Source organism: Ochotona curzoniae, unplaced genomic scaffold (assembly GCF_017591425.1).
Source record: "Ochotona curzoniae isolate NIBS_2020 unplaced genomic scaffold, NIBS_Ocur_1.0 scaffold_4953, whole genome shotgun sequence".
In the NCBI taxonomy this organism is placed as follows: Eukaryota; Metazoa; Chordata; class Mammalia; order Lagomorpha; family Ochotonidae; genus Ochotona; species Ochotona curzoniae.
In genome coordinates, this window is record NW_024467127.1 from 4,232,920 (window position 1) to 4,258,510 (window position 25,591).

The 25,591-nt window shown below is 58.3% G+C and overlaps 1 protein-coding gene across 16 annotated transcripts in view; it reads right to left on the reverse strand.

Annotated features, from left to right (window-relative positions):
• Positions 1 to 7,521: 7,521 nt before the first annotated feature.
• BIN1 (bridging integrator 1) overlaps positions 7,522 to 25,591 on the reverse strand; it is a 41,792-nt gene continuing 23,722 nt past the window's right edge. For 2 of the 16 annotated variants that reach the window (XM_040971188.1, XM_040971189.1), the window contains exons 3-13: positions 24,075 to 24,129; positions 23,892 to 23,986; positions 23,478 to 23,573; positions 22,903 to 23,010; positions 20,686 to 20,771; positions 20,458 to 20,533; positions 19,729 to 19,811; positions 15,750 to 15,897; positions 9,041 to 9,151; positions 8,713 to 8,814; positions 7,522 to 7,672 (exon numbers count right to left, since the gene is read on the reverse strand). In XM_040971188.1, coding sequence (XP_040827122.1) covers positions 7,565 to 7,672; positions 8,713 to 8,814; positions 9,041 to 9,151; positions 15,750 to 15,897; positions 19,729 to 19,811; positions 20,458 to 20,533; positions 20,686 to 20,771; positions 22,903 to 23,010; positions 23,478 to 23,573; positions 23,892 to 23,986; positions 24,075 to 24,129 — 1,068 coding nt within the window. In that variant the 3' untranslated portion in view covers positions 7,522 to 7,564. Of the gene's footprint in view, positions 7,673 to 8,712; positions 8,815 to 9,040; positions 9,152 to 9,371; positions 9,462 to 10,136; positions 10,245 to 11,367; positions 11,392 to 11,700; positions 11,809 to 14,966; positions 15,096 to 15,749; positions 15,898 to 18,389; positions 18,435 to 19,728; positions 19,812 to 20,457; positions 20,534 to 20,685; positions 20,772 to 22,309; positions 22,403 to 22,902; positions 23,011 to 23,477; positions 23,574 to 23,891; positions 23,987 to 24,074; positions 24,130 to 25,591 lie in introns of all 16 variants that reach the window. The other 14 variants (XM_040971173.1, XM_040971176.1, XM_040971175.1 and 11 more) reach the window with 14 other exon arrangements.

Here is a 25,591-nt window from a genome sequence, read left to right on the forward strand (position 1 = left end):
AAGTAATTTCACCTTTTAAAAAACTGTCCTAGTGTGGGTGTTTAAGCAAGCAGTGAAGACCCCCAGCATTCTCTGTCACAGAACCTCACTTCCATTCCCAGCTCCAGCCCTAGCCTTTAGCTTCCCACCAAACTCTGGGAGGCAGTGGAGAAGACTTGGGTAACTGGGAGACCTCACATGAGTTCCCAGGGGTGCAGTAAGGAGATTCTGGCTCATTTATGTCCAGTTTTCAGGTTGACAACTCTCGTGGTTTCTGTGACCGGCATTGGGCAGTCATGTGGCAGAGTTGGGCACAGCCCTCACTCCCATTCATTTATAGTCTCCAGGCAGGCAGAGACCCCAACATGGCACCCAGGGACTGCACAGGAGTCAGAGGAGCTCAGCCTGGTCCACAAATCATGACAAGTGCCAAGACATGCTGGCAGATTGGGGTGGACTCAGAGTGGGCAGCTTAGCCCCAAGCTGGACATTCGGGTCCTGTGATGGGTGTGGGTTTGGCTAGAAGAGTGAGTGGACACTGCCCTGAGCAGGACTCAGCCACAGCATAGGCGAGAAAAACCAGCAAGAGGACAACTCTTCCAGGCAGGGGTGATGACAGAGACGGCCAGGCTCAGAGCATGAGAGCCTGCTTAAGGGACATGGCCTTGTGTCAGATGTGGAGACCATAGTAGGAAGTATCAGAAGTTTCACCCTGGTACCAACATGATAGCACAGCAAATTAAGCTGCTGCCTGCAATGCCAGCATTCCACATGGATTCACTGGTTCAAATCCTGGCTGCTCCACTTCTAATGCAGCTCTCTGTTAATGTACCGAGGAAGGCAATGGAAGATGGCCCAGGCTTGAACTCCTGCCATGCACATGGAAGACCCAGATGGAGTTCCTGACTCCCGACTTCAGCCTGGCCCAGCCCCAGACATTAAGGGCACCAAGAAGTGAAGCAGCAGATCAAAGATATATATCTCTCTCTCCCTGACATTCGAATAAATACATACATAAATAAATATTAAAAAAAAAAACCAAGTAGCTTCACCCTGGCAACTAGGCCCACTTTGGATGGGCCAGAGTGCTGGCTCCCCTGTGGCCTTGGAGCAGCAGAGTGGAGGCAAGGTCTGATCCAAGGGGATGCGGGTGGGAGGAAGACATAGACACAGAGCTACTTTTTTGAAGAACTGTTTAAAAGACAGAATGCCAAGGAGAAATAGAGAGAGATTCCAGCTTCTGGCCCACTCCCCAGACGTCTACAAATAGTCAACACTGGGCCAGGCCAGGAGCCAGGAATTTTATCCAATTCTCCTCCACATAGGTGGCACAAGCCCAAGTACTTGGAGCATCCTCCGCTGCTTTCCGGTTGTGTTAGCACAGTGCTGCACAGAGTAGCCAGGCCTGGAACTGAGCATTGCTGAATAGGACAATGCCATAAATAGGACATGGGTACCCCTAGCAGCAGCTTAACTCACCACACTGAAGTGTGCCCACAGAACTCCTTAGGAAATGGAACTAGAGGACTTGGGACTTCAAGTTACGAGCTAGGAAGGGGTTATGTCAGAAGGATGTCCTCAGGCCAAGCTGAGCCCTCCCTGTAATGGTGAGCCTCACCTGTGCCCTCCGGCAACCTCAAGGACTTGATCTTTGTGCCCACCTTGTGTGATCTCAAGGTCACAAGATAGCTGCTGCCCCTCCAGGCATGTGCCAAGAGAAGAAAGGAACTGAAGGCCTTTCTCTTTGCCAGGGCCAATGGCTGGGAAGGACTCTGGTGGTACACAGGGGTCCCCTGAGCAAAGTCAGCATCCAGTTAGGAAGGAGACGGGGACTGGGCTGGCCTGTGCACCTGTGCCTTGTAGTGTCTGCCCTGAGGAAATTACAGAGGAGAAGTCCAGGGGTGGCCAAGCCTGCTCATGAACATCAAAGGGTTGAGACATCTGTGGACATTGTGGGGGATGGGCAGAGAGGCGGCTGAGGTGTGGGTGAGGACGCTGCCCTGAGCCATGGAGTCGCAGTCAGCAACCCACAGTGGGGTGACCTTCAGAAACTTCCGGAACTTCTGTGATCCTGCTGTCCAGAAACTTCCTGTCCTTTGCCAGCATTTGGACAAAGTGCATTTTTCTTGCTTTCTTGCTTTCTTTCTTTCTTTCTTTCTTTCTTTCTTTCTTTCTTTCCTTCTTTCTTCCTTTCTCTCTCTCTCTCTTTCTTTCTTTCTTTCTTTCTTTGTCTTTCAAGATTTATTTTAATTGGAAAGGCACATTTACAGAAAGATCTTCCATCTGCTGGTTCATTCCCCAAATTGTCACAACGGCCAGACCTAAGCTGATCCAAAGCCAGGAGCCAGAAGTTTCTTCCAGGTCTCCCAAATGGGGGCAGGGCCCCTAGGACTTGGGCCATCCTCTACTGCTTTCCCAGGCCACAGGCAGGGAGCTGGAAGGGAAGTGGTGGCAACTGGGCAAGAACGAGCACCCATACGGGATCCCAATGCATGTAAGGCAAGGAGTTTAGCCACTAGGCCACCACGGTGGGTCCCCCTTTTTTTTTTTAAGATTTATTTATTTGTTTGTTTGAAATGTGTAATTTCAAAAAAGGAGAATAGATGCAGAGAGAGAGAATCTCAATTTGCTGATTCATTCCCCAAATGGCCACCATGACCCAGGTTGAGCCAGGCCAAAGCTAGTAGCTAGGGGCTTCTTCCAGGTCTCCCATGTGAGCATTGGGGCCCAAGCATTTGGGCCATCCTCTGCTGCTTTCTCAGGTGCATTTGCAGCAAGCTGGATGGGAAATGGAGCAGCCAGGACACAAACTACTGCCTATATGGATTGCTGGTGCCACAGGCAACAGTTTAACACACTATGCACCACAATGCCGGCCCCAACAAGTGTGTTTCTTACAGATGATAACTAAATGGTGTTCGCAGTACTTTTAATCACACAGAGCATCTCTTCAATTCATTATGACCTCCTGAGCTGTCCACAGGCAAGCACATGCCTTCTGTCTTCTGCCATTTCCTGTATATTTGCCATGAAAATGCATTAAACTGTTTAACAAAACAAAACAAAACCTAGGTGTCAAAATAAGAATGAGGGGGTGTCAACTGGTGGCTTAGCTCTGGGAGCTATTGGGGTCAAGCTCAGGGCACCAGGGTCTCATCCTGTTTCTTGCAAAAAGCTGTGCCTCCTTCCCCATAGCCTCTCCAGCTCACACAGGAAGGGGGCCCTAGATGGCAGAACCGCTTGCATCAGCAACACTCCAGCCAGGTGCACTGACCTCAGCCAGCTGGGATGAGGGAAGTGACTCATCCCCTCCCTGCTCTGCCCCACAGCCTGGATGCTCATCTGTGGCCAGGGGCTGTCACTGTGCCGTTTACTCTCCATTATACGGAGAAGGGCCTGAGCTCAGGAGTCTGCTCTCCCGCATGACCAGCGTCAGGGCTGGGGTGGTGCAGGTGCATATAGCTTGTGCTCCTCACAGTCACCAAGCCCTAGGGACCCCAGAGCAGACTGGTGAGGCCAGGGTCAGGGCTGACTCTCCCTTTCCGTTGGCCTCAAGGAAGGAACCCAGCATCTCCTCAGTAGCACATGACCTAAAACCTCCTCTTCCCCTCCCTGTAGTGCTCGTGGTCACCCCTGAGCCACTCTCTTCCCACCCGTCAGCTCTCCTGTGGACCCTCACCTCTTCTCTGCTCCCTCTGCCTCCCAGGGAGACTGTGAACACTGCAGGCTCTTTCACTTTGGCCCACTTTCGCTCCAGCCACCCATGAGCCCACCCCCGACCCCTCCACACACACACACACACACACAACATGCTGCCTTGCCCACTGCACTGGTCCCTCAGAATGCCAGTGACTCAGTCTGTTTTCTGTCACTGAAATAAATATCAGAGCCTGGGCGACCAAGAACAGAAGTTGCAAGTACTCATGTCTGGAGCTGGTAACTCGGAGAGCATGACACTTCCATCTGTGTGGCTTCTTGTTAGGGCCTCCAGCTGCATGACCACCTGCAGAGGAATGTCAGGGATCCTAGGGTAGGGCAGGAAGCAGCAGAGACCAATGGGTACTCACTCCCACAAGAATGAACCCTCAGCCTGGAGAGCGACATTGATCAGTGCCTGCGCGTGGAGCTCTTAAAGCCCCACTGCCTCTCAAAACAGTTCATTGCAAACCAAATTTCTGCAAACAACTTCTGGAAGGGCCAAATCAAATTGAACCAGAGCTTCCTGATAACCCTAGAGGCTAAGCTGGGCCAGCCTCCTGCACGAAGGAAGGTGACAGCTCCTGCTTTTTGTCCCTAGGGCCTTGGACACAACATCAAGCATCACCTGCTATGGCTGCACCTGCCATGCCCTTGGGCTGCTTCTCTTCCATCATCAGGTTTAAGAATCACAGCTTGATCTTGTCTGTAACCTCAGTACCTACCAGGGAAATGGTGAGTGAGAGTTCGTGAATAAATGAGTGACTGGGTGAATGAGTGGATCAGTAAGTGGATGAGTAAATGAGTGAATGACCCAGCAAGTGGACAAGTCAGTGAATGAATAGGTGGGTGAAGGAGTGACTCAGTGGAGCAAATGAATGTATTAGTGATTAAATGCAAGAGTGAATGAGTGAATACCTGATGGGAGGAGTGAATGAGTGAAGGGAAGTTTAGAAGACTGGACCTTCACAGAGACAGCACCTCAGTGGCAAGAAAGTCCAGGCTGTCTCTCCTGTCCCTGAATGACACAGAGCAGGTGCTGGGGCAGGAGGCCAAGGTGTCAGGTACATCTCCCTTCTGGAACATGAAGGCTCAGACCTATAGGAATAATGACCAGTCTTGGGCTGCACTTGAGGCCACCCCACAGACTGGGGGAGTGACCCTTTCTGGAAGCCACCACAGAATGGACTGTCACCAGTCTGAGCTCCTAGCACCCATCTCCCATCTCTCCTTGGACGCCATACCCTAGCTTTGGCCCAGGGTCTCCGCTCCTGCCACAAAGCCAAGCCCCTGCTTTGTTTGTAGTCTGTTCATTGTGGACCCACCAGTAAATCCCACTCTCAGCCCAGCACGATTCAGTGCTAGGGACCAACCCAAGTCAGAGACCAGTGACACAAGACCTGCTGGGGAGTGACACTGGGGAACCAACGAAAAGACCATTGCTCAGGGAACAGGAGTACAGGAGTACATGGCTAACATCCTGAACATGCATCTGGCACTGTGGGCACCTGGCTGACTTGGCAAAGGTACCCAAGTTGGCTCACCTACATGGAGGCTGGCATTTGGGGGGATGGGTGAGGCAGGGGCATAGATTTTCCTAAGTACCTGAGACAGAATTGAGATGCCACCTGAGCCTGCTTGCCAACTGCAGCCAGACAAGGGATACAAGCTGAGCTGGACAGAGTGCCTTCCTGAGCTAGGAGGAACAGGTAAGAGGTATAGCTGAGTCCTTCAATCCCTGGTTCTCAGTGTCCAACACAAGCCAACAGGTCCATAAGATACAGGGAAGTAAGCAGTAAGTAGCTTTCCTGGGGATCCAAAAGAGGCCCACATGGATGTCATCGCTAGGGCTGGTTGGGATCCAGGAACAGGGAGCAGCCTGTGGCCAAGTTTCTCAGCCTGCAAGCCCTCCTGCCCCCCTGCCCCAGGGCATGGGTGGCAACTGTGAGGGCCACCAACCTTGATGTGAATCCCAGAACCCACAAACCTAGCCTGCATCCTGTGTGTGACCCCGGCCCAGGGGACTAGGCTTGGCCAATGCAGTGAGGTTGTGCGTGCATGACGGATACCACCCACACTTGCCTGCTGCCCTCCTCAGCCCTGGTCTCTTTTGGCCCAGCTCTTGAGCCCTTTCAATCTCTTCAGCTGAGCCCAAGCTCCCCATCCACTCTGCCCCACCCATCTCAGGTTGTTCCTCTGGGAGCTGAGTCCAGAGTTCCTTCCCTCAAGGAGGCCCTAACTTAGAGCACAGGGGTGGCCTTCTTCTCCTGCCCAAATTCCCCAGCTCCCAGGGTCAGGACCCCCATGAGGGTCAGGCAGTGAAGTTCAAAACCACCTGCAGGTCCTTCTGAGAGTGTTGTGGGAAAGGAGCTGGCACTGTGGCTTTAAGCCATCACCTGTGAGGCCTACATGAATTCACTGCTCCACCTCCCATCCAACTCCCTGCTACATTGTCTGGGAAAGGAAGCGAAATGTGACCCAAGTGCTTGGACCCCTGCACCTATGTGGGAGCCCTGGATGGAGTTCCAGGTGCCTGTCCTTGACTTGGCCCAGCCCTGGCCACTGCAGACATTTGGGGACTAAAGTAGCAGACAGATCTCTCTCTGCAGCTCTGCTTTCAAATAAATACATCCATTTAAAAAATTTTTTGTTATGGGAAAGCGAAATTAACTATGAGTTTTAACACGTACAAAAAAAAATTAGGGATGCTAAACATGTTTTTGTTGTTGTTGTTGTTGTTTTACTATATATTTCCTATTACAAAAGCCTGCACTTGGATTTCTGATTGCTTGGCAGCAAATAAGCTCAGCTTTCATTCCGGACAACCTCTATGAAGCATCCTTGTACCTCTGCCTGCCACTAAAGGAGAATGTCACTGTCATCCTAGATAGCGTGCACTCCACATTTTCATGCTGGAAGTGAAGTAGAGCTTCCTGCTCTGGGCTGGGGGTGACCCTAAGTGACCCTAAGTCACCCCCTGCCCAGAGCACAGGCTCCCTGAGTTCTGTCCAGCAACAGGAAAAGCCAGGAGGCCCGGGCAGGAAGGCCAAGTCTAAGTGTTAGAAGCAGAGGCAACAGCAAACAGGCTCCCTGGACCCAGCAGCTGTTGTGACAGCTGTGGGCAGCAGAGCTGGCTTGACAGATCATCTCAAGGATGAAGAAGGGGCCCAGGAAGCCCACTCCTGCCAGGGACGTCCAAGCTGCCATTCACTTGCTCCCACTCTCAGAGCAGGTAAACACTGAGCCACATTCTTTCTGTGGGGAAGTCCAGGCTCACCCTGTGTGTGCCCCAGAACAGTACCCCTGCTGCCCTGCCAAACTCTCATCACAGCTGCCCAGTCAGGGCCAGGACTACATGCCCTGGAGCTGGGAGAAGAGGGAGGAGCAGGGCCAGCTGAGCCCACCTGGACGCCGGCATCAGCCATGGTCTGGCAGACAAAGAGTAGGGAGGCCGAAGAAACACACAGAGACACGTCCAGGGCTTCGTCGGTTTTGTTTGTTTCCTCTTGTTTTAAACACTGGGGTTTATTTTCAAACAGCACACGGTGGTCTGCGGGGCGGGGCCAGGCTGGGCTGATGTCTGGACCCCATTCAGCAGCCCCCAGCTCTGTCCAGCGGCCAGGCACACATGCGGGCATAGGCGGGGACGCTGGGAGTTCAATGACCAGGGATTGGAAGGACACAGCAGCTTCGGGGACTCCGACCACCACCACCAGGCTGGCCGGGGCCAGGCTCTCAGTAAAACCTGCTCACCTGTGGTGAGAGAGACAGAGAGAGCACCTCTGGGCCCCGGCCTAACCTCCCCGGCCAAGTTCCTTTGCTTCTTGAGATTTTTCAAAACAAAAACAGAAAACAAGGAAAAAGGAACACACATCGTCCGGGGTCGCGCTCACTGCACCCGCTCTGTGAAATTCTCGGGGAACACGCCCCGGCACTTTTCCAGCTCCTTGTGCTGGTTCCAGTCACTCTCCTTCACGCCCATGAGCCAGCCTTCATCCTGTGGGCAGAGCACAGCGGGCACAGGTGTGAGGCCCCTCCTCTGGAAGGCACTCCCTGACCCTCACGGACACCCACAGTCACCTCGTGGGCACCTGCTCCAGTCTGAACTGCTCTCCCAGACCCAGGGCCAGAGTTTTTACCATTGGGTGTCCACCAAGGTTACAGCCCAAGGAGGCTTTTCCAGGCCCCCTGGCCACTATAAAAAAAATGCCAGGGACATTCACTAGTTCAGAGCTTCTGGAAGGATCCCATGCCTTCCCCATTCAGCCCTCCATTTCCTCCCTGTCCTTGGCTTCAATAACATCTCCAGCTCCTGTTACTCGGGATGGCAGAAGTGACACAGCTGGCTTGGGCTGGACATTCGCTGCCCCTAAGCCTAGGCTCAGCCTGGGAGCCCGTGGGTCTCGGTTACTGCACTCCATGTCATGACCCATCTTGTCACAGACCCTACTGAGGTCCCAACAGGCCCCCTCTGACACCTGGCTGGCCTCTGTGAGCTGGAGGCTAGAGTTCTGCTACTTCAAATCCTACTGAAGCAGGCCTGGCCAACAACACTGTCGGGTCCTGGAGAACCAGACCGGGGTGGGAACTACCCAGCCCTATGGTCTCAGTTCCCAGCTTAGACCCACCACCACCCAGGTAGGATTCCTCCCAGAGCCAGCCCAATGTACACCTAGGGATGTGCTGGCCAAATGGACACCCTGGCAACAAGCAGGGTGAACCCAACCAGGCTGCCTAGCAGGTGGGCAGCCCAAGGTATCATCCCCTGATGGCCAGGGGGCCTGTCACAGCACTGGCCTGACACTGAGAAGGACAGCCTAGCCTGTGGGGAGGCTCTGAAGCCAGGACATTGATGAGAAGAGACAATAGTCGGGTCTCCTGCCCGCCTGGGACTGGGAGGAGACTGAGCAAAGAGGCAGGTGCAGAGGGCAAAGGCAGCCAGCTACCAGGATGCTCGGGCTGCTCGGGCTGCTCGTGATGGGCCTCTGCCACCACCTGTGTGCCCATTCCAGCCACAGCCAGCCCTGCCCCACTCACCTGTTCCTCCGGGTTCGGGAAAGGAATCACCAGCACCACGTCGCCCGCCTTCAGCTGCAGCTCGTCGGTGTCAGTGGCTGTGTAGTCATGCTGTGCCTGTACCTGCACGGGTGGGAGAGGTGGGTCAGAGACCCTGGAGTGCCCCCACCCCCGCGCCAGCCCTGCCATGGTAGAGACCTAGACAGGCATGCAGAAGGCAGAGGGGGGATCAGGGCTTCTGGGCCACCCCGCTGATGGGGAATAGCACCATCAAGACTCAGAGCTTGGTGCCCCCACACCCCACGCACTCTGGGGGCAGCCACTGTGTGAGCCTGCGGGATTCACTCACCTTGAACATGAAGCCTGGGGGCAGGTCCAGGCGCCCAGCTGTGCTGCTGCCCTCCACGGTGCCGTTCACGGTCGCTGAGAAGGTCTCCACTACCACAGCGGGAAGGGAGGTCTAGGGAAAGAGGCACAGGTCAGCTGGGTGTGTAGGGGGCAGGAGACGAAAGGGGGAGGCGAGACAGCAGGTCCAGGGAGGGCAGGGCCACGGGGAGGGGAGCCCCGCTTGTCCCCAGGCCCCTGGACAACACGGACAAAGGAGCACGCAGGAGCCACAGACAGGCAGGCGGACAGCTGGGAGGGCGGGAGGATGGGGTCGTGGGTCCCTGCCATCTTACGGAGGCTGCTTCGCTTGCTGCCGTCTCCCCAGGCTCCTGGGCTCCGGCCGCAGGCTGGGTCCCCCCCTCCACCTCCGAGGCCTCTGCTGGCTGCAACATAAATGCCGGCATGGGGTCAGACACCGCGACCAGGGACACAGGAACCGGGCCACGGGCAGGACATACCCTCGCACCATCCGGGGAGCCCTGCAGAGACAGCTGAAGGCAAGGCGCTGGCAGCCACAGCAACATGAGTGATGGGGCTTGGAGAAGTCTGGGACCCGCCCTGGGGCACCACCCACAGGCCTGAGCCCCAACAGAGCCTCCCCACCGTCCACAGCTGGGCAGGGCCTGTGGCACACGCTCCTCCCAGTCTGAGACTCAGAGCAGGAGCCCTGGGCTCCGCCTTGTCCCTCAGCCAGCGACAGCTGGGCTGACATTGGCCGATCTCAGTCCTGGCCACCTCCAAGGCTTAGCTCCCAGTGTGTGCCTGATAAAGATGACAATGAAGCATTAACAGAAAATTCTGGAATGTGCCCCGCATAACAGGTGCTCAAAAGGCTCCTCCCTGAGTGGTGGTGGGGTGAGATAGGAGGGGGAAGGTCAGGAATGGCAGGTGTGACCCCAACCAGGTCCCAGCACCTCTGCCCATCCTAGGGCTTCCTGGTTCAAGCCTGCAGTGACCTGGCCCATCCTACATTCCTGCTCTAGGCTCCTCCTCCGTTGCATAGCCCCAGCGACCAGGCCAAGCCGGGTGGGAAGGAGGGAGGGCAGGTGGACACTTACTTGAACGGGCCCAGGCTCAGATGTTTGGCTGGGCCAGGCCACAGCAAATGTACCCTCGGCAGCACTGGGCTCCCTGGAAGGCAAGCTGCCCGCTGGACTCTCAGTGGGCTAGTGACAGGCCACCAGGAGAAAACAAGGAGGGGGAGGAGGTGGTGCAGGGGAGGGGGCACAGGACAAGAAAGATGGTGGTGAGTAGCCAGTGTTGGTGGAAAGGGAGCGTGGAGCCAACCAGGGGCCGCCTGGCCACCCCTCTCCCTCCTCTTCACTCTGGGCAGGTGCCATTAAGGCTTCCCATGAGCCTGGTCCTGCAGCCAGCACATACTCATTTCTGGGGCCCCCTGGGGTCCTGGGATCAGGGTTGTGGTGTGGGAGTCCAAGGACCTCCACCCTACCCCTTCACACCACCTACTTTGGTCAGAAAGTTTCAGACCAAGCCCAAGAAACCCAGCTGTAATTCTGGCTCCATCATCACACATCACAGGACACCCCAGTTCTCCCAAGCTATCAGATGACATCCATCCTGTGAGCACTGGGCTTTCTCTGTCCCCAGGCCTTGGCCCTGGCAGGCACAGTGAAACAGTGGCTAAGACAACTGCTGGGGCCACACGTATGCGACATCAGAGCGTCTGGCTCCCGGTCCCCGCTCTGCTTCAGCTCCCTGCTAAAGCACACACTGACAGCAGCAAACCCTGCTGGAGTTTCAGGCTTCTGGCTTCAGCCTGGTCCAGCTTCAATCGCCGTTCCTACATGAACGGGTACTCGCTCACTACCCACCCCACCCACCTGTGTGGGTCTCTGTGTGTTCCTCCATCCCTCTGCTTCCCAATTTCTTTTCGGGCTCTGGCTTCACCGCGTCTTCCCTGCCTCACCTCCCTTTCCCCCGTTTCCTCGCCCCTCCCTGCACACCCCAACTCTCCCCAAGACCAGACCTTCTGGATTCCCGGGCCTTCGCTGAACACAAGGGCACAGGGCCACCACCCAGCAGCAGACACTCCCCGGCCCAGAAACCTGGGTAATACCACTGACAACCCTCATCTCAGGGCTAGCTGAGGAGCCCCGGCCCTCGGGCCTGCTGCAGTGGCAGCATCAGACAGGTGAGACCCTCCAAAGGGAAGGCTCCCATGTGAAGGTTCCCACTGCATGTGCGCCTGAGTGATGAGCCACGTGGAGGCGGTTGCCAGGGGGTGCAGGCTTGCGCAGAAGGGTTGGCCTGGGTGCACACAAGGCTTACCTCCCAGAGGTCCCACGGGATTGACTGAGCGCAGCAGTGAGAGGAGAAGGAGAGTTAGCACAGAGGTGAGTTAGAGACAGAGGTGCGTAAGTGTCCCCCTGGGAGCCCACCCACTCCCACCCCAGGGCCCTGCAGCCCAGTACTGGACACTCCTCAGGGACTGCCAGGAGACCCAGCAGGAAGGTTAGCGCTGGCCTTCTCCTAAGGGGTCTCCAAGCTGACCCATGTCTGCTCCAGGCCCCTCATCAGGGCTGGATGGAAGTGGGCCTTCATGGGCAGAATCAGGGCCCAGGGCCCAGACTCCAGGAGCCGGCAGGCCCAGGCACAACCAACCTGACCAGAGGGTGTGGGCGCCTTCACAGGGCTGGCCACGGGCGGGAGGGGGTCGAAGTCCAGGTCCAGCAGGCTGGCCTGCTCCGTGAAAGGGCCTGGGGCCTCAAACTTGGCAGCAGCAGGTGAGAAAAGCAGTTAGTGAGGGCTGGTAGCTCTTGATGCGCGCACAAGGGCATGACACACAGATGTGACAACACATGGACACGACATACGCCCAACACTGGACCATCCGCCTCACATACATGCCCTACCTAGTTCAAGATCCTACCCAAATGAGGGCAGCCCTCAGCACCCAACTCTTCACCCAGCACACAGCCCACCCTGGAGCAGCCTCCCCAGGCCAGCGCCCAGCTCCTGTGACCTTGCAGCCTGAGGCACCTCCACCTCCCAGGCTCAGTTCTGCCTCCTACTCCCTATCCAGGATAGCATAGGGTTGGATATGAGCATCCCAGGGGAGTGCCGGCTGAGAGGCCCCGAATGCAAACACCTTACACAGATCTTCCCTAGGCACTCCAGATAGGTAAACAGGTCACCGTAGGAGATCCACCCGTGCCCTCAAGGCTGAGGAAACAGGCTGAACCTGTCTCTGTAGCCTTGGAAACGCAACTGCAAAGTCAGGTCCTCAATACCAGAGGGCTTCAGTGCACCATGGAGCACCTCTGTCTGACACAGATTTGCCCAGCAGCTACAACAATAGACTTGTCCTGAGACTGGGTGCACTGCAGCAATGCACGTGGAAAAGGCGCTGGAGACCATGAAGCTGGGAATGCGCATGGAGCAGGCACACGAGACTCGGACCTGGGAATGTGCATGGAGCAGGCGCTGGAGACCAGAGACCTGGGAATATGCATGGAGCAGGCGCTGGAGAACAAGGATCTGGGAATGTGCATGGAGCAGACACATGAGACGGGGATCTAGGAATGCGCATGGAGCAGGCGCTGGAGAACAAGGATCTGGGAATGCGCATGGAGCAGGCGCTGGAGACCATGAAGCTAGGAATGTGCAAGGAGCAGGCAAACGAGACTCGGACCTGGGAATGTGCATGGAGCAGGTGCTGGAGACCAGGAACCTAGGAATGTGCATGGAGCAGGCGCTGGAGAACAAGGATCTGGGAATGTACATGGAGCAGGCGCTGGAGAACAAGGATCTGGGAATGTACATGGAGCAGGCGCTGGAGACCTAGGACCTAGGAATGTACATGGAGCAGATGCTGCCACACCCTGACTGCATGCTTGGCCAGACCATTTGGCACAGAAGGGTCTTTCCTGGAGCCATCCCGGGGAGAGCCCTGGATGAGGCAGGAAAGAATCACAGTTCAGCACTTCCCGAGGAATGGGCAACAGCCAATGCCGCAGCAGCCAGAGACAAGTCTGTGTTCAAGCAGAGTTCCTTCTGGTTGTTGTCCCTACCTCACACCTTGGACCTCCCCATCTTGCAGGCCAGAGAGAACTCTCTTCAGGCTTCTCCCTCTCGTCCGCATGCCCCACTGGGAGGGTGCCCGGTCTCCCAGGTGCAGATCAGCTGGCTTCCCTTGTCCCCTCTCCAAGACTATCTGACAGATAAGGATTGGGGTAAGGTGTTTCCTCTGGGCCCAGGCCCACATCATAGCCTTCATTAGGCAGGACAGAGACCTGAGAGTGTGGACAGAAGCTCTCCAATGGGACCATTCCAGTCCTGGCAATGCCAGGGGCCAGCTGTTCCACAGGTCAAGGGTTAGAGATGCTGGCCCAGCCCCAAGCTAACTCACCAAGCCCAGCCCTGAGTCTGCTCCAGTCCCAGCATCCCATCCTCCCTCAGATGCAGCCCAGGGTGGGGAGATGTCTGTCCCCACCCCCATCCTCACCCCCACCATATACCCTCCCAGTGTTCCCAATCCAGCCAGCAGCTCTACCCCAGTCGCCCCCTACCTTTCCACATCCATACTCAGTACCACCCCCTTCTTAGAAGAAGTCACACATGTGCAGACTCAACATGTCCCCTGCCTCCTTGCTTCTGGGGGACAGTCATGATCTGGCCACCTGTCCTGGGATGTAGGTCCAAGGCCACCACCCCACCCACTCACGAGTAACCTGGGCTACTCACCACGCCACAGCAGGGACTTTGGTTGGCAGCGGCATCACAGACTAGGAGGAGGCCCCTCCCTCCCCGCCCCATGCAGGAGATACCCCCACCCTGTTCCCTGGAGAAAGCACAAGGGGGAAATGAGAGAGGCATGCGGTGACATGGATGGCCAGGCGCGCTCAGGGCCTGGGTGTAGGCAGGCTCTGGCCACCTCCTGACAGGGCCTCGCTCTGGCTCCCTGGACAGGCTGCAGGTGCTCCGCGTGCACCCACCTGTCCCCACCTCAATACCTCTAGACCGAAGGCCACTCATCTTCACACCTGCCCACTTGCTGGCTGCTGGCCAGACTGTCTTGTTCTCCTGGAGGACCGCAGCAGTAAGCTGCCCCGGTGGACATCCAAACTTCTCTCCCTACCTTCCCACCCTGCCACCTGCTGCAGCGATTGGCTCAACTACCTCTGGGGCCCCATTGGCCTGTCACCTGCCTCGCGGCAGCCTTGGTTCTAACCCCAAGTCCTTCCACAGGGTTTGAAGCCCACCCTCCCTTAGGGGGAAATGCTTGTGCTCAAATCCCAGCCTATGGACACACCTCCCCCTCCACCCAGCCTAGGATCCTGCAGGTGGAGACTCCACGTCAGCAGGCCCATAGAGCTCCGGCCGTGTCCACCACTGTGAGGACAGCAGAAAGCCCTGCAGGCCTGCATGGGCGGCAGCCAAGGAGGTGCTTCTCCCAAAGGACGCCTTGCTGCTGCCCTCCTCTTGTCTGCTTGCAATCGGGCATCTCATGCCTCTTAGGGCACAAGCTCAAGGAGCTGATCTCAGTGCCCGGCCACGCACACACAAATCCTCCATCACCCGCCCTCCTGAGTCCCTCCACAATGACCCCTGCTGGCCTGTGCAGAAACTGCTGCCTCATCCGGAGTGCCTGTAGCCAACTGGGCTGCGTTCCCAGCTCCCCATGCCGCACCTTGAGGCTACCACCTTGAGCCGGCCACCACCGCCAGGAGGCAGGCAGGCACCTTTCACCTGAGCCCCTGCACCTGGCCACAGGCCATGCTCCAAGACGGACAGTGAGTGATGGGGGATGACGGGCCAGATTCCTGACCGTGGAGACAGAGGCACCGATATGGATGGAGGGCGGAGACCATGCAAACTCAAGAGAGAGAGCAAGTGTGGGAGGACTGGGCCGCGGCGTCGCGGCTGACCTGGGAAGGGGTGGTCACGCTGATCTCGGGGACAAACGTGTCCTCAAACAGGCTGAGGATCTGCTCCTGCTTGATCTCCTTGGACGGGGTGTGTTTGGGAGGCGGGGGGACAGGTGGGCCTTTCCGGAGCTGTGGGCGGGCCGCGGGGGAGGGGAGGGCGGCGCGTGGGAGCAAGGGAAACAGAGACAGACACTTGGTTAGTCACGCCCCAGGCCATGCCCCCACCCCACCCCGGAGACAGAAGAAGCCAGAGTCCCACCGCCCCTCTACAGATGATGGACAGCGCTAGGGCTGCTGGCTGTCCCCACAAGGAAGACCCCAGCAGTGCTGTAGGGGGAAGAAAAGAAAAAGAGGGGAGGGGGATCAGGGAGAGAGGCCTGTCAGATGATGGCGGGACAGTTGGATGGGACCCTGCCTTCTTCCCCGCAGACCCTGGCTCCTCCCCCGGTCCAGCATCCGCCCAATGCAGAGCCACGCCTGGCAGGACAGGGCTGAGTTGGGCGATCCAGGGCCCCACACCGAGCCCTGCCTCTCCGTGCCCATGCACCCAGCTGAACTCCTCCCTCCGTCCCTGCAAGAGACAGGCTAGAGCACCAGCGGGGAAGGCAGGCAGAAAAGGAAGTTGCAGCCACACTCAGGGAGAGCCAGCCGGTCACGGTCACGGACGGGCCCCTGGAGCTGGACAAAGCCTCTGGCTCCAAGCCTGCTCAGGCCAGAGAGGAACAGGTGCGAGAGGGAAGGGATAGCGAGGAGAAGGAGGAAGGGGAAGAGGAGGACGCGTACCTGAGACGGGGACTTGGGGAGGGTGGCCCCGGGGGCGGCCCCGCCGGCTGGCTCTGGCTCGTGGTTGACCGTGATGTCCGGGGTGGCAGCAGGGGAGCCGTCTGGGGGAGGCGATGGACTCTTATTCCCCTTGGCAGGGGTGTTGTCGCTGTGGGGCAGAACGAGAAAGGAGCCTGATGTGGGGGGCAGAAGGGGTGAGGTGAGTAGGTGAGTGAGCCTGTGTACCACTGGATGCACATGTGACATCCGTGCAAACGTGTGCACGTGTGTGTCCTCTGGTCACGCATGACACTGTATGCATGCATGTGCGCGGGCTCTGTAGATGTACCTATGACATGTGCACACCCCACGGTTGTATATGTGATGGCCTGTGGGTACATGTGTGATGTCGCGTGTGCACGTGTACACCCCACAGATCTGTGTAGAGTCGTGTGTGGGCACATGGTGTGTGCCCGGTGGATGCGCCCGTAGTATCATGCCCACACGCGCCCAGCAAATGCAGGTGTGGATCCCACCAGTCCTATGTGTGTGGAGTTGTGTGTGGGTCCATGTGTGCCTGAGTGGAAGAAGGAAGACACCTCAGCAGGAGGCCTGCTCCACCGTCGGGACCCTCGGCTGCACATCCCGAGGAACCGCCTGCCGCTGGATGCCAGCCCGGCTGCCCCATGAGCTCCACCGGGCTCTCCCATGACCATGTTAGTGGGTCCAAGATCCACTGCACGAGGAAGCCAGACACCCTAGAGGCCAAGCGAGTCTCCACAGCACACAGCAGACCTTCTGCCCAGAGCCCACCCACCACAAAAGACGCCGACCCCAGCCCCATCACAGCACAGCCTCTCACCCCTGAAGCTCCCTGTGTGCCCAGCCCAGTGAGCTGTCCCGGCCCAGTGCAGGCCGCAGCAGGGCCAGGGGACGACCCTGTGCTGTCAGGGCAACAGTGGAAAAGCAGTGGGCTCTCTCAGCTCCACTGTGACTGAATGAGTCAAAACCGAGTGTTCACTCCTTTATGGCACTGGCCGCAGCATGACTGCTCATGAACCACCAAGGGGTCTGGCTGCCCAGGTTGCCTGGGGACGGGACAGTAGTGGGACAGAAACCATTTGCCACCTTCAAAATACCTACAAGGGTAGTTCAAGAAGTTTCTGGGGGTGGGGGAATAGAATGAAAATTATGCATTTATTTTAGTGCAAAAAAAAAAAAATTGTATAGAATCCATGAGAGGCCAGCAAGTTGACTCGATTGGTTAACTCCCCACCTATAAATGCCAGGACCCCATATGGGTGCTGGTTCATGTTCTGGCTACTCCATTTCCCATCCAGCTCCCTGCCTGTGGCCTGGGAAAGCAGTCGAGGACGACCCAAAGCCTTGGGACCCTGCACTCATGTGGGAGACCCAGAGGAAGCTCCTGGTTCCTGGTTTCAGCTCAGCTCTGGCCATTATGGCCATTTGAGCAGTAACCCAGTGGATGAGAGGTCTTTTTCTCCATCACTCTCTCTTGTAAAAAAAAAAAAAAATGCCTTCCTAACAAAAATAAATAAATCTTCTATTTAAAAAAAAAAAATCCTTGGGGCCCAGCGCGGTGGCGCAAGTGGTTAATGTCCTCGCCTTGCACGCCCGGGATCCCATATGGGCACCGGTTCTATCCCGGCAGCCCCGCTTCCCATCTAGCTCCCTGCCTGTGGCCCGGGAAAGCAGTCGAGGACGGCCCAAAGCTTTGGGACCCTGCACCCGCGTGGGAGACCTGGGTGAGGCTCCTGGCTTCGGATCAGCATAGCATCAGCCATTGCGCTCACTTGGGGAGTGAATCATCGGACGGAAGATCTTCCTCTCTGTCTCTCCTCTCTGTATATCCGCCTCTCCAATAAAAAAATAATAAAAATTTTTTAAAAATCCTTGGAAAATGTATATCATGAGAAGCTAGGCATAGATCTCAATTTCTTGAACTCAGATAGATTCATACTTACACGATCAGTTTCCCACAAGCTTTTCTGAAGCGCTCTCAGAGAAGCACAAAAGCCTGTTTTGCAGCCATGATTTACAATGCACAGATGGGCACAAATGTTGAAACACAGCTGGGGACGCCCTCACCCCAGGGCACGAGCTCAAGTTCAGGCTTGGCCCCCTGATGCCAGATCCTGCCACCCTGCAGCCCAGGAGGCAGCAGGTGTGGGCCCAGGGATGCAGGCTCCGTGTTGCAGGTTTGTCTGTGTGTCTGTGCGTGTGTGTGTTTCTACCTTTCAAATGAAATTAAATAAATAAGATACAAAACCCACCATACCGCAGTGTCCCCTTCCAAGCCCCCAAGACTTCCTGCTGGGCTACCTCCCTGACCCCTTCACACTCAAGCGCACAGTGGTGCAAGGCCACAGCCTGGGGCCGCTAAGAGGGTCAGGTCCTCAGTCCACCTCCCTGCTGGCCAGGGACGCCTTCCCGCACACAGCCTCCCATGCCCCTCTGCCCCACCTCCCCCACCCAACACACACGCACACCAGGACGCAGCCCAGCAGCCCTGGTCCCGCACCCGGCAACATCACACATGGGGCAGGTTAGGAGTTAGTGGCGCCCTGGGAGCGCATGCATGGCCATGGGCCAAGACACAGGCCTCCAAGGCCCCCCAGAGCAGCTCCAGTCACCCAGTACCTGTTCTTCTTTCTGCGCAGCCGCGAGAACAGTTTTGTTTTCTTTCTGTGGGGACGGATGGGACGTGGATGCCTTCATTTTGGGGAAATGTCAGAGGCTGGGCTGGCCTGGCCCCTTCCCCCCTTCACCAACTTGGAGATTGGCCAGAGGCAAAACGCACCCCTAAAAAGGCCGGGCTTGCTTTTGCCCACACACCAGGACCTAACACCTGCCATGTGCTCCAGATAGGTTGAGCTGGGGCAGGTCCACCTGCCTCGGGGCGAGGATGGGGCCCCAGGCTACACAGTGCCAGGAAGATGTCAGTTGGTCAGGGGACCGAAGAGGCAGGTGCTCAATGGGCCACCTTAGCCACTTCCCTCAGACCCTCTGCCCAAGCGCAGCTGCCCGCACTGCCCTGGCCAGCTCCTTGGCTATCCCTTCTGTGCTGGCCTCGGACTGCCACCGCCCAGCCACAGAGGATGCAGAAGGAAGCGCCACTCAGACTCAGCAACATCCCAGTCACCCCCAAGAAGCAGATACAATCAGCCCATTTCACAGACATGGAAAGCAAGGCTTGTCGGCTCCCTCTGTCCTTGTGACTCTTGCGTGTGCACATTCTCGCTCACCCATGCGTATGCTCTCACAGGTGCACACACACGTACACAGGCACACACATATGTGCATGTACTTACACACGCACACACACAGGTGTACACACTCATGGAAACCCCAGACTGACCCCACAGACTGGAGAGCCAGGGTCCCACCCTTCTTCCCCAAGGCTTCCCCTCAGGAAACGGGGATCTCCTGGCTCCCCGCAGAGCCGGGACAGGAAGTTGAACAGGAAAAGGCAGTGCCAGCTGTTCCCAGCCCTGAAGAGCTAGGATGCCTCACAGGAGGTGGCTACCAGGAGTGAGCGGTCCCTGCCCTTCTGCCCAGCCAGGATGCCCCCAGGATGACCGGTCCCTGCCCCTCTGCTCCTCTGCCCAGCCAGGATGCCCCCCAGGAGATGGCTGCCAGGAGTGACCGGTCCCTGCTCCCCGGCCCAGCTGCTGGCTCCCTCCTCTGATAATAGCTCCTGTTCCATGCAAGGGGTCGGGGCTCCAGACTCGGAGACCTGCAGACCCCAGCTTCCAGGAGACAACCCTGGAAGGGCAAGGAGGTCCCAGGACACTGCCCTACCTCCACTTGCTGCCCTTGCAAGAGAAGCTGAGCTGGGAAGGTCCCTGGATGCCCAAGGAACCAAGGAGGGTTCCAGGAAGCAGCCCCCTCTCTCCACTCGGGGCGCCCCTCCCACACCATCGCCACTCCAAGGGGCATGTGTCTCTTTCCCCGCCCCACACACACACCCAACACCCACCTGGGCTGGGCCTTGACCGTGAAGGTGCTGCTGCCTTGCTGCTTCTCCAGGCTGACCAGCACGTCGTTGAGGTTCTGGTTGAGCTGCAGGGGGAGAGTCGGAGGAAGTGTGAGCAAGCAGGTGAGGCCTCTGGGGCACCCAACAGCCGCACAAACTCCTCAAGACCCCTCTGCTCAGCCCCCATCCTGGGCTCCCTCCCCACAGCCAGTGTTGGAAACTAGGCCACAAACCCCAAAAGACCAGGGACGATGTGGGCTGCATTGCCAACGGTCCTTGCCTCCAGGAGCCGCCTTTCCTCTGCCTGCTGTGTACAGAGAGCACACCTGTGCTTCGGGAAACACTGCATTTCCAGGGCTGCCTACTGCCTGCACACAGCCGGCCCCAGCACTCAGAATGTCTCCTTCACTCTAGCCGCCAGGAAGCTCAGGGCCTCCTCCCATATGCAAACAGCTCTGCCCTGTGGCATGTTTCCAGGGACTCATGTCACACACGTTTCCTTCCCTGCAACGCCTCTCTGTTCTTTCACCTTTTCCTAAGTTGGTGCACATCTTTGGAGAGAAGAAGGAACAGCAGGAAGAAAAGAAAAAAAATCTAAAAGGGCAGGAAACCATATTTAGGAAAGACCCCCATCATTGGGCATTGAACACCAGCAATGCTGAATGCCAGCAGGGATGGGGAGCTGGGGCTGTCCCCTACTGCCCTGTGCCTTCCAGTGGGACCCGGGCCTACCTTACTCATCTCTTTGTGGAAGTTCTCCTCCAGGCCAGCGATACTCTGAAACGTGTTGACGTAGAATCCCACGCGGCTGCCAGAGGAGGGGGAGGGATGGTGAGCAGGTGTCCCGGGAGAGCCCAGGAGTCCAGGGGTGCCCACCCAACCACAGACGCAGGCCTGAGAGGGGGGCAGGCCCTCAGGACAGCCTGGTGGTCAGGCCCCGGGGATGCCCGCCGGCTGCACCTGTTCCACAGCGAGGGCAGCTCCTCCTGCAGGTCCACATTCATCTCCTCAAACACCTTCTGTGCTTTGACCAGCTCCTCTTCGGCCTGGGGAAAATGGTAGGTCATTTCTTCCCCTGGGCCTGTGTCCCAACCACCCACCCCACCACCCCCTGCCCGGCACTCTGAAAGGTGCTGACCCAGGCTTGATTCCTGTGGCCCCAGAGCTAAATGGCATGGGCTGGGAGGGTGGGGAGTGGGCCGCAGGAAGGGGCAGGGGCTTAGTGTGCTCTGGCACCTCCACCTCCTGTCCCACTCAGCCAATGCCTAGAGCCTCCCTTCACCTCCCAGCACCACTTCCCCGCCATTCCCTCTCCATCTCTTCCAATCCTTTCCCAGCAGACAGGGGCCAGGGGCAGCGGCCCAGATCCCTCTCAGGTATGAGACGCGAGGGCAAGGCCACGGGACAGGGCCCCTCCCCTGGCTGGCCCCTCCCTCATCTCCACTTGGCACAGAAGACCACACACAGCCCCAGGTTGTGCGGATGGCAGGGGGAGCAAAGCCCGAATCTGCCATGTGGGCCAGCAGGGAGGCTGTGGCCAGTGTGAACAGCAGCCCAGGATGGACCTGAGGGGTGGGGGTGCGGGGCACGCGGGTCCCAGCAGCCTTGTGACAAGGCATCATCTCGCCATAACTGACCAGCCTCCTGGCCCCTGTAGCCAACCCCAAAGTCGTGCCCAGAACACCAGCAGGGGGCTGGGAAGGGGGCGACCCTCCAGTACAGATGGGACCCCAATGGGAAGGTCAGCTTGGCAGAAAGAAACACACCTGCAGCTGGATTACAGGGAGGGAGTCCGAGCAGGGCCATCCCCCTTGAGCCACCCCCACCCCTGACCTTGCAGAATTCCCAGCTGGGGCTCAACAATGAGCAGGACACAGGACACCCTGGCAGGTGGACAGAGATAGGCACTTCCCGGAGATGCTTGCCCAGGGTGTGCCCTACAGCACCAGGGTCACCCCAGACACACCTGAATCCCCCAGTGCCCGACCCAGACCTTAGGGGAGAGATGCCGGAGTCCTACTCAGGCTGCTCTACACAAACCTGCATTTACCTTCTGAAGGGTCCCCAGTGGGACAAACCTCACAGCCCAGCATGGGGCGCTGGGGCTAATAGCTGCTGGCCATATTGGAACCCAGGGTGAGCCCGGGACTTCTGGGGCAAAACCTTCCCTCTGAGCATCCCAGATGACCACAGCGCTGAGTGTCCCCAGGCCAGCCTTGCCCTGTCCAGCCCCATGGTGCAGCCCTCCCACGTCCCCTCCAGAGTCACCAGGAGGCCCATGGGCTCCTGGCACTTGGGGCAAGCCCCACCCGCGCTGAATCCTGAATCGCGAGTCCAGGATAACCCCCAGGGACCTGAGGGAGCCCCAAGTCTGCCACTAGACAGCTCCTGGGGGCAAGTCCCACACTGTCCCGGAGCGCTTTTCTAGGAGGCTGGAGGGATGCGGGGGTCCCTCAGATTCTCCACCCGTGGCAGCCCTCGCGGGGCACAGACGACCCGAGGCACCCCCGAGGCCCACGCGTGCACGGACGGAATGGACTATGGGGTCGCAGGCAGCAAGTGCGAGGTTAGAAGCCGGTGTCACCTGATTTCGGAGCAGGTTAGTTTGGGCTACGAGGTGAGCCTGCAGTTTGCCTTGGCACCACTGGGGGGCGGCCTTCTCAAGCAGCGAGACAGGCTGGGGGCGGGGCGGGCGCGGGAGAGGAGAGGTGGGAGTGGAGGGCGGGAGGGAGAGAGAGAGAGAGAGAGAGAGAGACGGAGGACGTTAGAGAGAGCAGAGACGCCGGCGTTAGACACCGCGGACACGGCGGCAGTCCCCCTGTGCAAGCAGAACGTGAGGGCGTTAGTGGAGCTGCGGCTGCCCCGGGGTCACACTGAGGGGTGGGTCACACTGTAGGGTCGCTGTGTGGCATCCTGCCCCTGTGCCACTTCTGGGGCATGCCAAGCAGGATCCGTCCCCGCAGGGAACACGGTCTCCTCCTCCTCCTTGGAGCGGGAAGACAACCCACCACCACCCAGACCCCACTCAGGGTCCACACCCTGAGCCCGGGGAAGTAGGGAGTCGTAGGACTGGTTAGCTCAGGGAGACAGGATCACCTTGGAGGCTGGGACCCCTACCTGCTTGCCCTGGCTCCCAATGGGCAGACCAATGCCCTGGCCCTGCCCCCCAGCTCCTACCTTGGCAATCTTGGCCTCATCCTTCTTCTTGGCCGTCTGAAGGGACTCGTAGTGGTGCCGGGCGCTGTCATAGTCCACCAGCTTGCGCCCCCGCTTGGCGATACGTGACTGGGGGACAGACACGGGGTGGGGCCATGCTGAGTCCGAGGTCAGCAGGGAGCTGGGACACAGACACATAGCCTGAGGAGCCCCAGCCCCCTCTCTGGCTTCAGCTTCCCTTCTTGAACAGCCCCTAGAGACCACACCACACCCAGCAGATGGCAGGTCCCACAGGCCAGTGACCGTCCTGTCAGCTCCCAGCATGCACTGTGCCTGGCCCACACAGGCATGCAGACACACACACCCTGGACACACAGCCCTGATCAGCGGGCATGCACATACACACACACACACACCATGGGATCCCCCTCCCCCAGCCTTGGTACTTCGAGGCCTGAGAAGGTCCCATTCTGCAGGGCTGCGATGCCAGGCCTGGCGGGTGCCTACCCACAGCAAGCACCTGAGCCAGCCCTGATCTCCCCCTCCCCCTGTGCCCCTCAAGGCTGCCAGGACAGACCTGTGCAGAGGATCCTCACCTTGATGTCAGGGAACTGACCCAGGTACGTGTCCATGGTCAGCAGCGCCTGGTCCACCAGCTTCTGGTGGTAATCCATCCATAGCAGGTCGTTGTTCTGCGACGGGGCCAGAGCGTGAGAGGCTGAGCCACCCCACTCCACCTGTCGCTTCCCCCAGGGAGCCTGTGGCTCAGCCCCAGTCCCCCGAAGCGCAGCAGCCCCATGCAGTGACCACAAGGGTGAGACACGCTGGGGACGAGTGACATCATGGGACAGTTTTGTGAGCGGTCACACGGGGGGGGGGGCGCGGGCAGTCACCATGAGTGTGTCAGGAGGAGGGGCAGTGGCATGCCCGGTTGGGGGGGCACAGAACTCAGGGTCCAGGGGAGCACTCCAGACAGGCCTGAGGCCACCTGCCCCCAGCACCCGACTCACCTCGGCGATCTTACTGGCCTCGTCCCTGCCGGGCCAGTCGGGTTCGTACACCTCCTGCAGACACTCATTCAGCTTCTTGGAGGCCTCATGCATGGCTGCGGGGCAGACAGGAGGCTGAGTGTGGGATGGCAGCCTGCCCCGTCCTCTGACTTGCACTGCCCTGCCCCACAACCCCTTCCTCACCTTTGACAGACGCCAGGTAGGTCCGGAGATCCTTCTGCAGCCGGGTACCCTCGGTCTGCAAAGAGAAAGACAGAGACAGGGTGAGGGCCCAGGGTATTGCTGGCCCCTGAGCCTCCCTACCTCCTGCCATTTGCCAGAGACCTAACCAGGCCCCAGAGGGCTCCCAGCACAGCCCCCCTACCCGCTGGCCTTAGGAGTCCTGAGCCCGCAGACACATTGGCCCTGGATCTGCTGGGTATCCTTGCCAGCCCTGGAGGGCTTGTTACCTCCTGCCCCAGGTAACAAGCTGCATTGGCATGGAGAGACCTACTATCCCACAGCCGTGGACACAGCAGGCAGCTGGACACAAGTGCAATAAGGGCCTGGGAACAGGGGGTTCCATGGTCATGTGACAGGGGGGAAGGCAGCTCCCTCAGCACCCACAAATCTCTTTCCAGTGGGGCCTCTTCTTCCTCCTGTGGTGCCGGCACACCTGCCAGGGCCGACCCCTCCATGTGCCATCTGCCTCAGGACTACCGTGAATGCCCAAGTCCCACAGAGCAGGGAGCCAGGGAAGCCCCCAAGACCCCCAGCCCACAGGCCACTTTACAGTTACCCAACCGGTCCCCTGTGAGGACCTCTGGATCTGCCTCTTAATTATGATGAAGGCTGTGACTACGTTACAGCAGGCACATCTGGCAAGGGATTTATTATGCAGTGCTTGAACAATCAAAGAGGGGCAGTGGCAAGGGAATTACTCCCCGAAACAGCCCTCAGGCACCAAACTCCACATTTGTTTCCCAGATACTTTCGAGCCCTTGTTGGTGAGATCTGTGGTGGTCAGAACCCCTGAACACAAAATCCCGTGCTGCGGAAGACAGATTCCTGGCCACACAGGATCCCAAGGGCATCTGAGCTTGAAGCTCGCTGATTCGAGATTAAAACAAAGTCCTGCGTGCTGCCCATCCACCAGTGCACAGGCCTCCTTCAGTGACCAGGACCCAGGGAAGGGTCCATCCCTCCTTTGTCACAGTGTCACATGATGTCAGAGATGCCTGCACACCAGCCTCCTGCTCCGCCACCCCTGAGCCTGCTCCGCATCCCTAAGGCCGGGCTGCTGGGCTCCGTCGGGCCACGGGCCGTACCAGGGCCCCTTGTGCAGAGCGAACAACCCAGGGCTGTGAGCGGCCACGTGGCACACAGATGTGCTAGGGCCGCCGGGAGCCCTGCTTCCCTCCAGCCCCTGCAGCTGGTCCCAGGATGGAAGATGTACCCCTTCCCCCAGCCGGGGGCCCCCATGCAGCTGTTCCCAGCCAGCCAGCACCAAACAGGGAGTGTGCACTTGGAATCCGTTCAACAGGCGAGAAACAATTCCTACTGTTCTAATTAGGCTCCCCCAGAGCCCAGCTCAAGGGGAAGATCCTGGGGTCTCCTGGGCATGCAGGCATTAGGAGGGACTCGGCCAGCTGATACCAGCTCTACCTCCCTCCACACTGGTCCCCCCAGTAGGGATCACCTGTAGCCCCAGCCTTGACAAT